Consider the following 15,114-nt stretch of genomic DNA (forward strand, 5'->3'; position numbering starts at 1 on the left):
CCATATCCCATCCTACCTAGGTGTAGGCTCTAGCATGCACCCCATCTGTAGGCAGGCAGACAGGACATTAGAAACCCTGAGTGACTCACCATTATATCATCAGATAGTCTGGATATGATCTTAGACCTCACTTCTTAAAACCAGGCTTCTTGGGGCTGGGATTGTAGTTCAGTGGTAGAACACTTGCCTAGTATGTGTGAGGCCCTGGGTTCGATCCCCAACACCACATAAAATAAATAAACAAAATAAAGCATTGTTTCCATCTATAACTAAAAAAATATTTTTAAAAAGGCTTCTTTTTTTCTGAGACCCAGTCAACCCTACTTCAGGTAACTATGGGGCCTCAGGATAACTTTCCAGCCCTGCAAAGAATTTAGTTTTCATAATCTCCTAATGTCCATTGCCTACCCACTGCTTCCTTCTCCAAATAATACCTGATCCTTGATTGTTCAGGGTCACAAAGGTAAGGGGCAAACTTGAAATCAAAGGACCTCAATCTCTCTGTGAGTAACTTTATGACTTGGGCATGTTGTTTAAACCTGCCAAGTCTCGGTTTCTTTGGCCATCTAGTGGGGACAATGCACTGTTCTCATAGAATTAATTGCAGTATTATATAGTGAGGAATTAGTACCTACACACATATTAGGTGCAGTTTAAATGGGGAGAATCTAAGTCTGTCATATTCCTGCCACCTTTCATTCTGTCTTGTTGGACCTTAGTGGTATCAATTATTTGCCCCAAGTCAACTGAAGCCCTGGCTTCTGATGACCTCTGCGTAAGCCTTTCCTCTAGTACTTGTCCTCCTTCAGTGGCTATAACTCTTTACAAATTGTATGCTCACTCAGGGGGCTTGTTTGGCCCCAGCCAACCCTGTCTGACCTGATCATGAGATAACACTACCAAGAGCCTAAAGGGGAGACAGCATATGAAAACCCACTGATCTGAAGATGAGGATGGGAAGGCGTGAGCCCTGAGGTGCCACAGAATCCATGAAGAAAGTCAGGCATGTAAACATGGTGCTACTTCCAGTTGGACCTCAACATTTGACAAAAGTGCCAGTGCTCCAGCTAAAGGAGGAAAATGGCCCTCAGAAATCAGCCAGGAGAAGAACTTCCAGAATTTTTTGGCCACTCTCCCCACTCTGTGTCCTTCCCTGGGCCACACTTCCAAGTACAACCACAAACAGCATGACAGGGAGGAGCCCTGGTGAGGAGAGGACCAGTCACTGCTGAGAGATGAGGCAGGAATGAGTTTACATAGGGATTAAAATTTAGAGAATAGGAGCTAGAATTGTAGCTCAGTGGCAGAGCGCTTGCCTACCAAGTGGGAGGCACTGGGTTCGATCCTTAGCACTATATAAAAATAAATAAAATAAAGTTATCATGTCCATTTATAACTAAAAATATTTTTAAAAAATTAGAGGACAGAGCAGAAAATTGTGTTACAGCTTAAAATACAACAGTGACATGTGCCTGTAATCCCAGTGACTCAGGAGGCAGAAGCATTGCAAGTTCAAGGCCAGCCTGGGGAACTTACTGAAACCCTGTCTCAAAATAAAATAAAAAGGGATGGAGATGTAGCTCAGTGATGGCACATTCCTGAATTCAGTCCCCAGTAACACAAAAACACAGCCCACCACACACAACCATGATGACAGAGGGGTAAATGAAAGCCCAGGTTGTGATAAGTAAGAGACTGGACACATTAATAGCTATAGGATTGGGCTGAGTTGTATGAGGAGAAAGGCAGGCTGTGATTGCTCTCTTGGAACGGGAGCTCCCAGTTTGAGTGAAATCTCAAACGCTGACTGGACATAGACAGGTATCACTATCTATCCTAGCTGGCGACCTAATGCTGGGTTCAAAAAATCTGACTATTCCAATAACTTAAGAAAATGGCAAAGAAAGCACACAAACACACAGAAGTACCTTTTCAAAATCCGGGGATAGTTCTGGGACCTTAGAGGTTCGTGGAAAGAGAGCCACTGGCATTCTTTATTCTTAAATAGGGGACACACAAGGGGAGTTTCCATGGAACATTCTATCCCAGAAAGAGCAAAAGGGTAGGATTACAAAGGAACAGGTGAGTGTAACTCAACTCCACCTGGTGACGCCTACTCCTGGAGCCATGCCTCATTATCTGAGCGAAGGTAAAGCCCAAGTTATTGCAGGGCGCAATAATTGTTCAGTATCTCTTGCTCAGGACTTAAGGGCGTGTATTTCCGGACTGGCTCCCGACAGACAGGCTTATTTATTTTTTTTTTAGTTGTAGATAGATACAATACATATATTTTATTTATTTTTATGTGGTGCTGAGGATTGAACTCAGTACCTTACATGTGCTAGGCACGCGCTCTACCACTGAGCCCCAGCCCCAGCTCAGACAAGCATATTTTTACCAGGAAGGGAGTAGAGAAAAGGACAAGGAGTTACAGCTTTTGTCAGTCTAATGTGACATTTTTATTGGGAACCAAGCAATCCTAACATATGGCTCTGACCCTGAATAGGATAAAAGCAAGCTGCCAACAGCAGCCTGATTGGAGGCATGAGGCAGGGAGGAGATGAGAAGGTGGCACACCCCCCTTTCTCCCTCTCTGTTCTTCGGCCTTTCCCAGGACTCGCCTCAGCCACTTGAACATCTCTTTCACTTGCTCTTTTCCAATGTCTCAGTGCTACCCTTTCTTTCTCAGGTTTATTAATATTAGAATTGTTTTTATGCTACCAAGTGACATCAGATAACAAAGGCCTTTCTTGTGGCTTGTGTATAATGACACAGGCCTTGGTATTTTAACCCTTCAACAAATATTTTCTGAGAGTCTTCTGTGAGATAGGTACTGTGCTAGGGAGACAGAGCTGAGCAACACAAATGGGTTTATTGTCCTGTTGGAAGAGCTTATAGTCCTCACAGCCAGCAGGCTGTTAGCTGACCAGGTTGACCAGGTGGTCTGTCAGAGGATTCAGCTCGATTAAACCCAAGGCAAGAGGCTCCCGATCCATTCTCAGGAGAAGCCAGTCAGGAAAGTTTAGTAGAAGGCCGGGAAGGACAACTAAGGGCAGCAATCAACTAATAGAATATGGATTTGGGGGGCAGGGGATATGCTGCCCCCCATATCCACCTATAGTTTGTTACATATTAGGGGGCCTGACAAAAGGGATCTATGAAATATAGTTTTGTATAATTTTTATAACTACCCCAAAAATTGAATATTAGGGTAAAAACTCCATAACTCAAGTAGCCACATTGCAATTTTTTATCATTAAATTCCTCTCAGCTTTAGAATTCACTACTAAAATTCAGATCTTCTAATATAGAGTTTCCCATATTTATCTGATCAGAAGACTCATTTGAGGCAGTTTTGAAAAATAATAATTTCCAGGCCCCTATTCTGGAAAGCTTGATTCAATAGTTTTGGGGTGGGAGCCAAGAATCTTTGTAAAGACAGGTCTCACATGATTCTTACATGTGTAAGTTTGAGAAATGCTATTATGGGTAATATGTAACTCAAGTCCCATGTAGCTAGTTGTTTGTTTTGCAGTAATGGGGATTGGACCCAGGGGCTCTCTACCACTGAGCTATACTCCAGTCATTTTTTTTTTTTTTTTTTTTTTTTTTGTACCAGGGATTGAACTCAGGGGCACTTGACCACTGAGCCATATCCCCAGCCCTATTTTGTGTTTTATTTAGAGACAAGATCTCACTGAGTTGCTTAGCACCTTGCCACCAAAGGGATCTATGAAATATAGTTTTGTATAATTTTTATAACTAAAAATTGGAAGTTGTAGATAGATACAATACATATATTTTATTTATTTTTATGTGGTGTGCCACTGCTGAGGCTGGCTTTAAACTCACGATCCTCCTGCTTCACACTCCCAAGCCGCTGGGATTACAGGTGTGGGACACACGCCTAGCCAACTCTCCCTTATTTATTTATTTATTTTTATTTTGAAATGGGGTCTTGGCCAAATTGCCAAGGCTGACCTTGAACTTGGCGTCCTCCTGCCCCAGCCTACTGAGTCTCTGGGATTACAGCCCTGTGCCACCAGGCCCAGCCATTTTTCAAATATTTTTTGAGGTGATTTGGAAGAAATTGTGAGATTAATCAAATGGGAAGGTAGCAGTTTCCTGTGGAACAAGCAGTAGGAATTAGCTCGCCTGAGTAGTTTCTATCAGGATAATGGAAAAACAAAGACCAGCACAAGGTGCCTCAACTAAGATTAAGCGAAGGGAAACCAGTACTTACCAATCAGCAGCAAGTCTAGTCATAAATGCTATAAGTTAATGTTACATATGTGATAAACATCTGGGATTCTTTTTTAACACCATATAACAAATTTATAGTGTAAAACGCTTTTTCCACTTTGCATTTTATGAGAGCTCTCACTGGCATTTCACAAGCTTGAATTGAGGCTTCAGTTGTTGTAATTACCCTTCACATATAGGCAACTTCCCGAAAGCCATACAACTACACAGTGACAGAGATGGACACTACCAAACTTATTTAAAACTCCCCTTAAAGGGCAGGGGAAGTGGCTCAAGCGGTAGCGCGCTCGCCTGGCATGCATGCGGCCCGGGTTCTATCCTCAGCACCACATACAAACAAAGATGTTGTGTCCGCTGAAAACTAAAAAATAAACATTAAAAGTTCTCTCTCTAGAAGGGAAATTGCATGGAAATGGAAGGAGACCCTCATTGTTATACAAAATTACATATAAGAGGAAGTGAGGGGAAAGGGGAAAAAAAATCAAGGGAGAGAAATGAATTACAGTAGATGGGGTAGAGAGAGAAGATGGGAGGGGAGGGGAGGGGAGGGGGGATAGTAGACGGGAGTGGGGATAGTAGAGGATAGGAGAGATAGCAGAATACAATAGTCACTAGTATGGCAATATGTAAAAACGTGGATGTGTAACTGATGTGATTCTGCAGTCTGTATACAGGGTAAAAATGGGAGTTCATAACCCACTTGAATCAAATGTATGAAATATGATATATCAAGAGCTTTGTAATGTTTTGAACAACCAATTAAAAAAAATAAAAGTTCTCTCTCTCTCACACACACAAAAAAAGTTCTTTTAAAACTCCCCTTAAAGATAATGCAACTTATGTATAGATACAAAAGATATAATTATTATCTAAAATAGATTAAATGGTAGAGAATTTAAGCCAGATGTCCCTGACTTCTCAAGCAGATTGTTCACAGTGCAATAAATACTACTGATCATAACTGTGTAATTCTATTATGTTGTAATTATACATATGAGTTTAAATCAGGATTCTGGTGTTAAATGTACACATCCTGCCACATTTTAAGAAAATGAAGGGAAAAGAACATATATAGGGACTACTTTTAAACAAATGGCTTGAACTTTATCCATGCATGTGCTATTTGTCTGATGCTTTGCACAAATAGGTGTTTCTTTAAGATCATACACAAATAGGACTACTGAAAAAGCACCAGTGAAGTGAAGCTTGTAATAAAAGGTTTCATTTAAATAGAAAGTACTGGCTTTATATGTTAGCATTATCTAAGAGGAACGTCATACTCACCCCCTTGGGATGGATTTAACAATACCAGCATTGTAATTTTTTTCTAAGTTGGCTCCATATGAAATGGCAGTGGCAATTATGGTCTGAAATAAAATAAAAGAAGATATGAAATAAAAAAATCCGCAATCCCTCACTGGTCAACATAATTAATGCTGAATTTTCTAACTATATGTTCTACTTACCACAATTACTTCTATAGGAATAGGAACTGGGATTTTGTGTTTAAATCGATCATTTAATTCCTTAACTGCCATACAGATGACAATGGTGAGTAATCCAGCAATGAAATCAGCAAGATTTGTCTCACCAATATTTTGAAAAATCTCTACCAGAGTCTGTAAAGAGAAAATAATCTTATATACTTCCTGCTGCAGAGACATACACATACATAAAATCAATTCTCTCCTGGATTTTCCCACATGAAAAATCAGATCATCAAACAATATGTGAACATTTTATGTTAAATCTTAACAATGTGTTGGTTAATACAGGGACCATTAAGTACATGCTGTCTCTGCTAAGTGTAGATATATACATGTGTATATGTAAATATACCCAAACATATATGTACATGTATGAGTATACACTAATGACAGTCTATTTGAAGAAGTAAAACTATGGGTGGTTTCTACATTTTTATTTTTTATAATAAAAAGTGAAGAGCTTTTTGGGGGCTGGGATTGTGGAAGAGTGCTTGCCTTGCATGCGAGAAGCACTGGGTTCGATCCTCAGCCCCACTTAAAAATAAAATAAAGATATTGTGTCCACCTATAACTAAAAAATAAATGCTTTTTTAAAAATAGTGAAGAGCTTTTTAAAAATGCCATTACATTCTTGTCCTTGCTGAAAAGCTTCAAAAGTTTATATCTTAAACTGGTTTTTACAGGTGCTATTAAATGGCCTATTTTTCACCAGGTGGATAAGGAATTATTGAGACTAAAAGTTAACAAACAAAAAAGTCCCACTTGTTTTCTTTTGGGGTGGGGGGTAGGGTCTCAATTAGCCAGCAGCTTAAATAATGCTTTTCCCTAAACCCAAATAATACAGGTAATAAAAATAAATAAATAATCCTAAAATACATCCATATGTAGATACAAGTACACTGATTTATTCTTTCTTTCTTTTCTTTTTTTCTAACTGGATATCAGACCCCCAGGGGTGATGTACCAGTGAGCTACATCCTCAGCCCTTTTTATTTTTTAGACAGGCTTTCACTAAATTGCCAAGTCTGGCCTTGAACTTTCAATCCTCCTGCTCAACCTCCCAAGTCACTGGGATTACAGGTGTGCACAACCACATCTGACTGATTCATTCTTCATGGCAAAGGCTATTAATTTGATCTGTAGGCCGTGTATATATATTTTGAAATTAATTTGGTACAGAGTTTAAACTTGAACTAAGATAACCACTAAAGATAATTCTTTCCAAGTGAGCAGAGAAGCCAGGTCAAGAAATGTAAGTTTTGTTTTGTAAATAAGAAGTTTTTGGAATTGAGGGTATTCTTAAAGGAAATTAGCAAAGGAGTCTGCAGGAAAGAACACTAACATCTTTGTTATATTTGTCATGTATAAGTCACAACTTAAGAAGACATCCCTTAAATCTTTGAGATTTGTGATCTCTCAGTGAAGCTTATTTTTCTTTGAATGAATCTTTATATAAAGATAAAGGAATGAAACATCTTACAGTTCACAACAGACACCTTGTTGATTTTTGTAGGTAATTAAAATTCTTAAAATAATTATAATGATAATCTGGTAACCGTTATATAAAGAACACAAAGTCATCTAAGAATCATTTTGCGAGCAACCTCAACTCTGGAACACATTCAAGAGTGAGGGAATGAGGGAGTATTTTGCAAACAGAATACATTCCACCAAGAGCTTGGATGGGAGCTCAAACATTGAGCTTGTAGGAAGCCTTTTGGACTTTCACTCAAAGGGGATTTTTGTTCTTATTTTAAACCCTGTACTCCTACCAGGTACTGGGCTGTCTGCTTCCCAGAATCACTGAAAATTGCTGGAGGCAGATAGATAGGCTGACAGAACAAGATTTAGCCAGCAGCCCCACGGTGGAAGAGAAAGGGAACTTTCAGGAGCTGACGCAACAAGAGCTTTGGCCATCACACACAGGAGCCAACCGCCCTATTCCTTACACAGAGGCTTGAAGGCTGTCATTGCTGTTTGACGTTTAGGAAATCAATTTTCTAATGAAGACCTTCATTAATTCATGAGCTAGGTATAATATTTTGATTATATAGATTAACTGTCTATATAATAAAGGTTGACTTTCCAACTCAGCATGGGAAAATTCCAACTTAAAAAAACAAAACATTTGGACTAATTATCCTAACCAAACAAATATTTTCACATTATAAAAATCAGTGCAGAAGAGCTGGGAATGTAGCTCAGGGGTAGACCCCTTGCTTAGCATGTGCAAAGCCTTGTGTTCAATCCCCTATACCACCAAAACAAAACAAAACAAAAAATCACTACAGCATAGTCCCATTTAATCTAAGAGACAATTAGACCTTTGAATAAAAAGCACTTCTTGCAGGGTGCAGAGGTACACACCTGTAACCCCAGCTATTCGTGAGGCAGAGGCAGAAAGATCACAAGTTCCAGGCCAGCCCAGGCAACTTAGCAAGACCCTGTCTCAAAAGAAAAAAAAGGGGGGGGGGGGGCTGGGGATGAAGCTCAGTGCTAGAATGCCCCTGAGTTCAAGTCCTAGTACCACCACCAAAAACAAAAGAAAACAAAACAACTCTGTTGGGTCAAAAATGTAATATGAGCTGCAAAAATCAAAATCAGTTCATATTATACAATTGTTTCAGCAAAGCATATATATATATTAGGTTTCCTACACACTGAGTAATCATTCAGGATTTCTTATGAAAAGTTCTACAGTAGAAACTTTAGTCTATATAGAAATAAAACTCAGGGCTGAGGTTGTGGCTCAGCGGTAGAGCTCTCACCTCGCACATGAGAGACCCTGGGTTCGATCCTCAGCACCACAAAAAAATAAATAAGTGAAATAAAAGTATTGTGTCCAAGTACAACTAAAATAAATAAATATTTAAACAAACAAAAAAGAAATAAAAGTCAGCCATATAAACTGAAATAGTCATAGGAAAAACAGTGGAATGAATCTGACATAACTTCCTATGTACATATATGAATATACCACAATGAATCTCAACATTATGTACATTCATAAGACTGGGATCCTAAATAGAATATGATAAATTCCATGCTTGTATAAATATATCGAAATAGATCCTACTGCCATGTATAACTAAAAAGAATAAAATTAAAAATAAACAGAAATAGAATGTACTCAAAGAGAGAAGAGACACTCCAAGGATGTACTGAAAAATAATGCTAATTGAGTTTTCTATAAAATACTAAAATGTGGATAAATATATGATCCTGTATTTTAGTCTAGAATTCTAACATAGTTCCAATCATGTTATTGACTTTTCAGTAATGTATAATATTTCACTATATTTCTTATGACTTTTGGGGAATTTTAGGACCATTTCATTTAGATAACTATTCTTGCCCAGCATTACCTAGGTGTAAAGCCATAGGGAAAAAATTACATCTGATCTTGTATATAATGAAATTTACTGGTTAACTTTGAAACTGAATTTATTTTAGTTTATCTTATCTCCATGAATATAACAAACCTTCATAATCACCTCTTGCCTTCAGGAACTTTCTGCTGTCAGATATTTTGTGTATATGTATATTACCCCTTAGTGTGACTTTCTGCTTTATTAAGGGTGTAAATTTAACAAACTGAAGTAAGTGAGAAGTTTGATCAAGCTAAGCTATGGCTTTCAAAACTCTCAGCTTTGGACAGAACTTCAGTGCATTCTTCTTCCTCACCTTGAAGCAAGTAGCATGAATTTAGTAAGCAAACAAAGAAACAAACCATTCAAAGTGAATGGAGGAAAACAACCACTTTACTTTAGCTACATGGTAGCATTAGTATTATTAATTAATTAGTATTATTAACTCTGAATTGCTGCCAACACCCTGTCATGCTCACTTCTGCATTCTATACCCAAGCATCTCTGGCACTTGTGAACTAAAGGTTTTTCTTTCATTCCTAAGAGTTCCTCCTTCAAATTTTTGTATTCATTACTTCTAATTATCAGTACGTCTTTGAAGGACAGGCTGGAACAAACCAAAATACATTCTTACAATAAAAATATTTTAATTTGTACATGATGTTGTAATAAGTTAATCACATTCCAGGCAAAGTATTTTATAATAATCCTATAATCTTTCCTAGAAGAATCCACTATTGCTGAATTTATTGAAGGAGACTCTTATAAATGCTTACAATAGTAATGTCATAAGCATGGGTCCATTCAGGGACCAAGTGGCTCTTTGAATTTCATGCAATAATTTCTAGACCTGTTCATTCTTTTTTTTTTTTTTCCAGAATAGTATGCTTGCCGGGCATAGTGACACATGCCTGTAATCTCAGCTGCTTGGAAAGCTGAGGCAGGAATATCTCAAGTTCAAACCAGCCTGGGCAATTTAGGGGGATCTTGTCTCATAAATACAATTTTTAAAAAGAGATTGGGATGTAGTTCAGTGATACAGCACTTCCATAGCATGCATGAGGTCCTAGTTCAATTCCTAATACCAGAGACTTTTCAGAATAGAAAGTTTATATTTACTGTCAAATAGGGGTAATTGAAATTCTTCATCACACTTGACTGGCCTATAAGTAATTTCCTACAAAATTCTACAACAGTAAGCTCATCAGTTATAAGAAATGTACCACTCCAGTGCAATATACGATGTTAATAGTGGGAAGGTTGGGGATGAACAGTGGGTATATGGGAACTCTATACTTTCTGCTCAATCTTTCTGTGAGCCTAAAGCTTCTCTGAAAAGTAAAGTCCATTAGAAAAAATCCTATGGCACATGCTAAACTGAAACTTCAGGAATAATATTCAATAGGAAATAAGTGACACAATGATCATGTTTGGTTTTGAAATTGTGTTTGACCTTGATCTTACATGTCCATGTTGCTTTAGTCCCTTGTGAAACTGGGGCCATTAGCAGCAAGTTTCTTCTTAAACATAGTCCTAGAAGACTATATGAATCATTTCTCCTGTTCTCCAGATGTCCAGCAATGGCCAGGATCCCTGGTCAAGGGCTGGCTTATGCCTCCCGTGATCTGAGTGGATGTAGGCCTAGCACTGTTCTCGGAAGGGGTGAGCATAGTTAGTAAGAGATGTCTTGGTGAGTTTGTACTGGGAGTGAACAGTAACTGGCACATTTGGTAGCTATTCAATAAATCTTATTGCATAGGTCAGTTGAATGGATGAAATGAAGGAGTAGATGAAGTGTTGATGGAGAAAGTGTGAAAGCAGCCGAAGATATGTGAGAGGCTGCAGAAGTGACAGAGCCTATCTGAATAAGAAGTCTGAAGTTCTCAAAAAGAACTGAGGACTTGGAAAGGGGAAAAAAAATAATTCTGAATCAGAAAGGAGGCTATACTAATAACGTTTTCTCATAGGCTGGTTCTCTGGGAGGTAAATAGTAACCTCCATGAGGCCTATTCTTCCATGATAATGAAAATAATAAAAACAATAAACTGAGTTCTTACTATATGCTAGATATTATTTTTAACGCCTCACACAAATTTTCTTTTAAAATCCTCTGAGATAGATATTACTATACTCTGAGAGATAGATATTACTATCACTCCATTTTATAATTAAAGACATGAAAGTTTAGGGAAGTTAATTTTTTGTTGTTTTTCTTTTTCTTTTTTTCTTCTTCTTTTTTTTTTGATTGATGGTATTTTTATTTGTTTGCTTATTTTGCAATACTGGGGATTGGACCCAGGGTAACCTAGCAATGAGATACACCACTATTGTAAAATTTTTTATTTTGAGACAAAGCCTCATTAAATTGATAAGGCTAGCCTTGAACTTGGGGTCCTCCTGCCTCAGCCTCCCGAGTAGCTGGTATTACAGGCGTGATCCCCTACACACAGCTAGGGAAATTCGTAGTAGCATAACCAATCACATAGGTAGGTGGTAGAAACAAGACTCCAACTCAGGTTTGTTGAAGTTTAAAGTCCATGATCTTAATCACTATGTTGTTCTCCTCCTATATGTATTTCTATCATAAGCATACTGGCAAGCTTGGAGAGAACACTTGGGAATACTTATTGAATGGATGGAGTAATGTGAGATTGTGGCACTATTGTGAAATTGAGCAAATTTTTGACAATATCACTAACTCTTTGATATGTATGCAGAGCCTTACATTGTTTTAGATGTTGAAGTTTAAAGTCCATGATCTTAATCACTATGTTGTTCTCCATGATCTCAATCACTATGTTGTGGGTAATGAAAGGATTCAAACCCCACTGGTACCTTATTTTTGCATGGTATAATTCCCCTCAAGCTAGAGTGACATCATGTTACTATTATCACCCATTTTTTCAAGCATTAGTAACAGGCTTTATATAGAATATATATTTAGATCCAAGAACTTCTTCAAATCTAATTAGTGTGATCTATATCCTTCTTTTGCATCTCTTTTGCATGTTGAGTCATCTTGAATTTAATGTTCCTTTTCATTTATAATTGCTGAGACATTTGCATTATGCATTTTATGGACTCTCATAATTAGAAAGGGCTAGAGAAATACATCTCCAATCATTTCATTTTTAAAATAAGACAGAAAAGAAGCCTTGAAATAATAATTTCAAAATAACAACTTTTTAGTATTTGCTATGTGTTAGCTCCTGACCAAGTGCTCCTCATCTATTCTTTTGTATGTGAGCCTGTGTGGTACTGGGTTTAACCCAGGGCCTCTGACTTGCTAGGCAAGCACTCTACCACTGAGCTATGTCCCCACCCTTCACTTTTATTCCTATTTAACAATCCAATCAGGTAGATACCATTAACAACCCCATTCTACAGAAAAGGAAACTGAGGCATGATGAGTTGCTCATATGACTAGTAAGTAGCAGAGTCAGAATTTGAATCCAGGTCCATCCAATTTTAAACCTGAACTTTCAGCCATTACCTTACTTGATGTATTCAAGGTCATTTATCTTGTCATAGCAAAGCAGAGACTAGAGTTCCAGTCTGTTGCACCTCAGAACTGTCTTTATTTCAGCATATTGCTTTTTTCATAAATGTTTTTAGGTACAGTAACATTTCAGAAACCATTCTGACCAGTTGAGAACACTGATTTGCAAAATCTGCCTTCTTCAATGTTATTTCTGATTCTATTTCTTCTTTCAGAGAAAAATGGTTTCAATGGTTACAAAAGTATATATGGGGACTGGGATTGTGGCTCAGTGGCAGAGTGCTTGCCTCACATGTATGAGGCACTGGGATTGATCCTCAGCACCACATACAAATAAATATATAAATAAGTATATATGGAAAACAGGTTATCCAGGCTCAAGTTAAATGGAGAAAGAACAATGACCCCTCCCCAGAATAAAAAGCAGCACTTACATAGATAATGGAGAGAACTCCGTTATAGTTTTTGGTTGAAACGTTGAGGACAATCTTTAGCTGCGAGACCAGTACCTGGAAGGCAGCAGCTGTTGTAAATCCTCCAACCAATGGATCTGCCAAGTACCTCACTATGAATCCAATCTGCAAACCTCCAAATACCAGCTAGGATGAGAAGAAAGTAAAAAGTTAAAATGTTTTCCTGAGAAGCTAGGTTTGTGGCACACACCTATAATCTCAGCAACTCAGGAGGCTGAGGCAGGAGGAGAATCATTAAGTTCAGGGCCAGCCTCAGCAACTTAACAAGACCCTATAAAACTTAGCGAGACACTGCCTCAAAATTTTTTAAAAAGAAAAGGGTTGGGGATATAACTCACCCCTGAGTTCATTCCCCAGTATCAAAAAAAAAAAAAAAAGTCTGAGAAAAGAACCATCTTTCTGGAAATATTAATAAGTTAAGTTTAATATCAATCAAAACCCCTTGAAATATAAACCTCAAAGTATTTCTGTGTATGTACTAAGAAAAGCAAACATCATGTAGATTTTTTCTGTGACTTCCAGGTCCCGTGGCTCTGCTCACCAGTATATATACTTTCTTTCTCTCATCCTCAACTGAATCAGGCATTTTCATCTGCTTTTTTTCCCCCCTTCTATCTCTACTTTTGATAGTAAGTAAATCTTAATAAGTGAGGTCTTTCAAACTATCTTAACATCTGGCTAAGATAATGTATTTGGAAAATAACTTTTGGGTCCCGGAAATTACTTTGTTTTCCTTTTAGATGAATCTTTATGTTCACATGTTTGAAGTTACTTATTGCAAATAAGAATCACACAATGGAGTTGGGGCTGTGGCTTAGTGGCAGAGTGCTTGCCTAGCATGTGTGAGGCACTGGGCTGGATCCTTAACACTGCATAAAAATAAATAAATAAAACAATTATTTAAAAAAAAAAAAAGAGAGAGAGAGGGCGGCTGGGGTTGTGGCTCAGCAGCAGAGTGCTTTCCTAGCATGTGCGAGGCCTTGGGTTTGATCCTTGCACCACATATAAATAAATAAATAAAATAAAGGTATTGTGTCAACTACAACTAAAAAAAAAATTATAAAAAAAAAAAGAGAGAGAGAGAGAGAGAATCACACCAATCTATATTTTACTTGTATGACCATTACCTGTATGATTCCAACCAAAAGGGTAAGGGTGCTTGCAATCATTACTCTTGCAGTATCTCTGGCTGCTGTATCTAGCATGGTAGTATTCAAGGTACTTCCATTATTGCTGGACATGAGAAATTGTTCGTCGGGGGCCATACTTAGAACAACAGATCCCACCATTAAACTGACCACAGGGAAAGGTCCTGGGGAAAAAGTCTCTTATCATTAATCAGTTATTAATCACAAATATTTAGACTCAACACGTCTATGTAGGATTATAAAAATGTATGAAATAATTAGCTGTGGCTAGGAAAATATTGCTTATTCACAAAAGAAGTTGAGAAGTAGATATCTCAAGTCATTCATGATCCAGAAATGGCCACCAGACATGTCAGTAAGTGATCATGATACCCATTCAGGATGCTTTGTGAATACATAGGAAAGGTGTTTAGCTCATTCTGTGTGTGATCCTCTTGTGTATGGGGGATAAAAGTTGGGGTGGGAGTTGACAATTAAAGCTTTCCAGACAAAGGCATCATATAAAATTGAATTCTTACTTGTTCCACCTAATTGTTAGTCCATAAAATATTAACTTTCTCATGTGTCCAGTATCCTGATCTCTGAATCCAAGTGCCTTGATCAATATCACAGGGTCCAAATTGGCAAAGGAAGTATGTAGTTTCTCTTTCTGTCTTTGCAAGATAAATTATTTTTTCATGTCAAATGCCAGTCTGTAAGATTGTAAGTTTAAAAAAGCTCTGATTTCTCAAGGGTTGTGTTTTCTCTTATATGTGGAAGCTAGAGAAGAAAAAGAAAAAGAAAGTTGGAGTGGGGATCTAATTAAAATCAAAGGGAGATCAGTAGACTAGAGAAAGGAACTAGTGGGAGGAAGAAGGGGAGGAACATGGGAAGTAC

The 15,114-nt window shown here is 37.8% G+C and overlaps 1 protein-coding gene across 1 annotated transcript in view; it reads right to left on the reverse strand.

Moving 5' to 3' along the window:
• Positions 1-15,114, reverse strand: part of Slc26a4 (solute carrier family 26 member 4) — a 58,803-nt gene that overhangs the window by 23,975 nt on the left and 19,714 nt on the right. Inside the window, exons 4-7 of the mRNA XM_027926511.3 lie at positions 14,218-14,402; positions 13,052-13,216; positions 5,730-5,882; positions 5,548-5,630 (exon numbers count right to left, since the gene is read on the reverse strand). Coding sequence (XP_027782312.1) covers positions 5,548-5,630; positions 5,730-5,882; positions 13,052-13,216; positions 14,218-14,402 — 586 coding nt within the window. The remainder of the gene's footprint in view (positions 1-5,547; positions 5,631-5,729; positions 5,883-13,051; positions 13,217-14,217; positions 14,403-15,114) is intronic.

The sequence above is a fragment of the Marmota flaviventris genome, chromosome 1 (genome assembly GCF_047511675.1).
Source record: "Marmota flaviventris isolate mMarFla1 chromosome 1, mMarFla1.hap1, whole genome shotgun sequence".
In the NCBI taxonomy this organism is placed as follows: domain Eukaryota; kingdom Metazoa; phylum Chordata; class Mammalia; order Rodentia; family Sciuridae; genus Marmota; species Marmota flaviventris.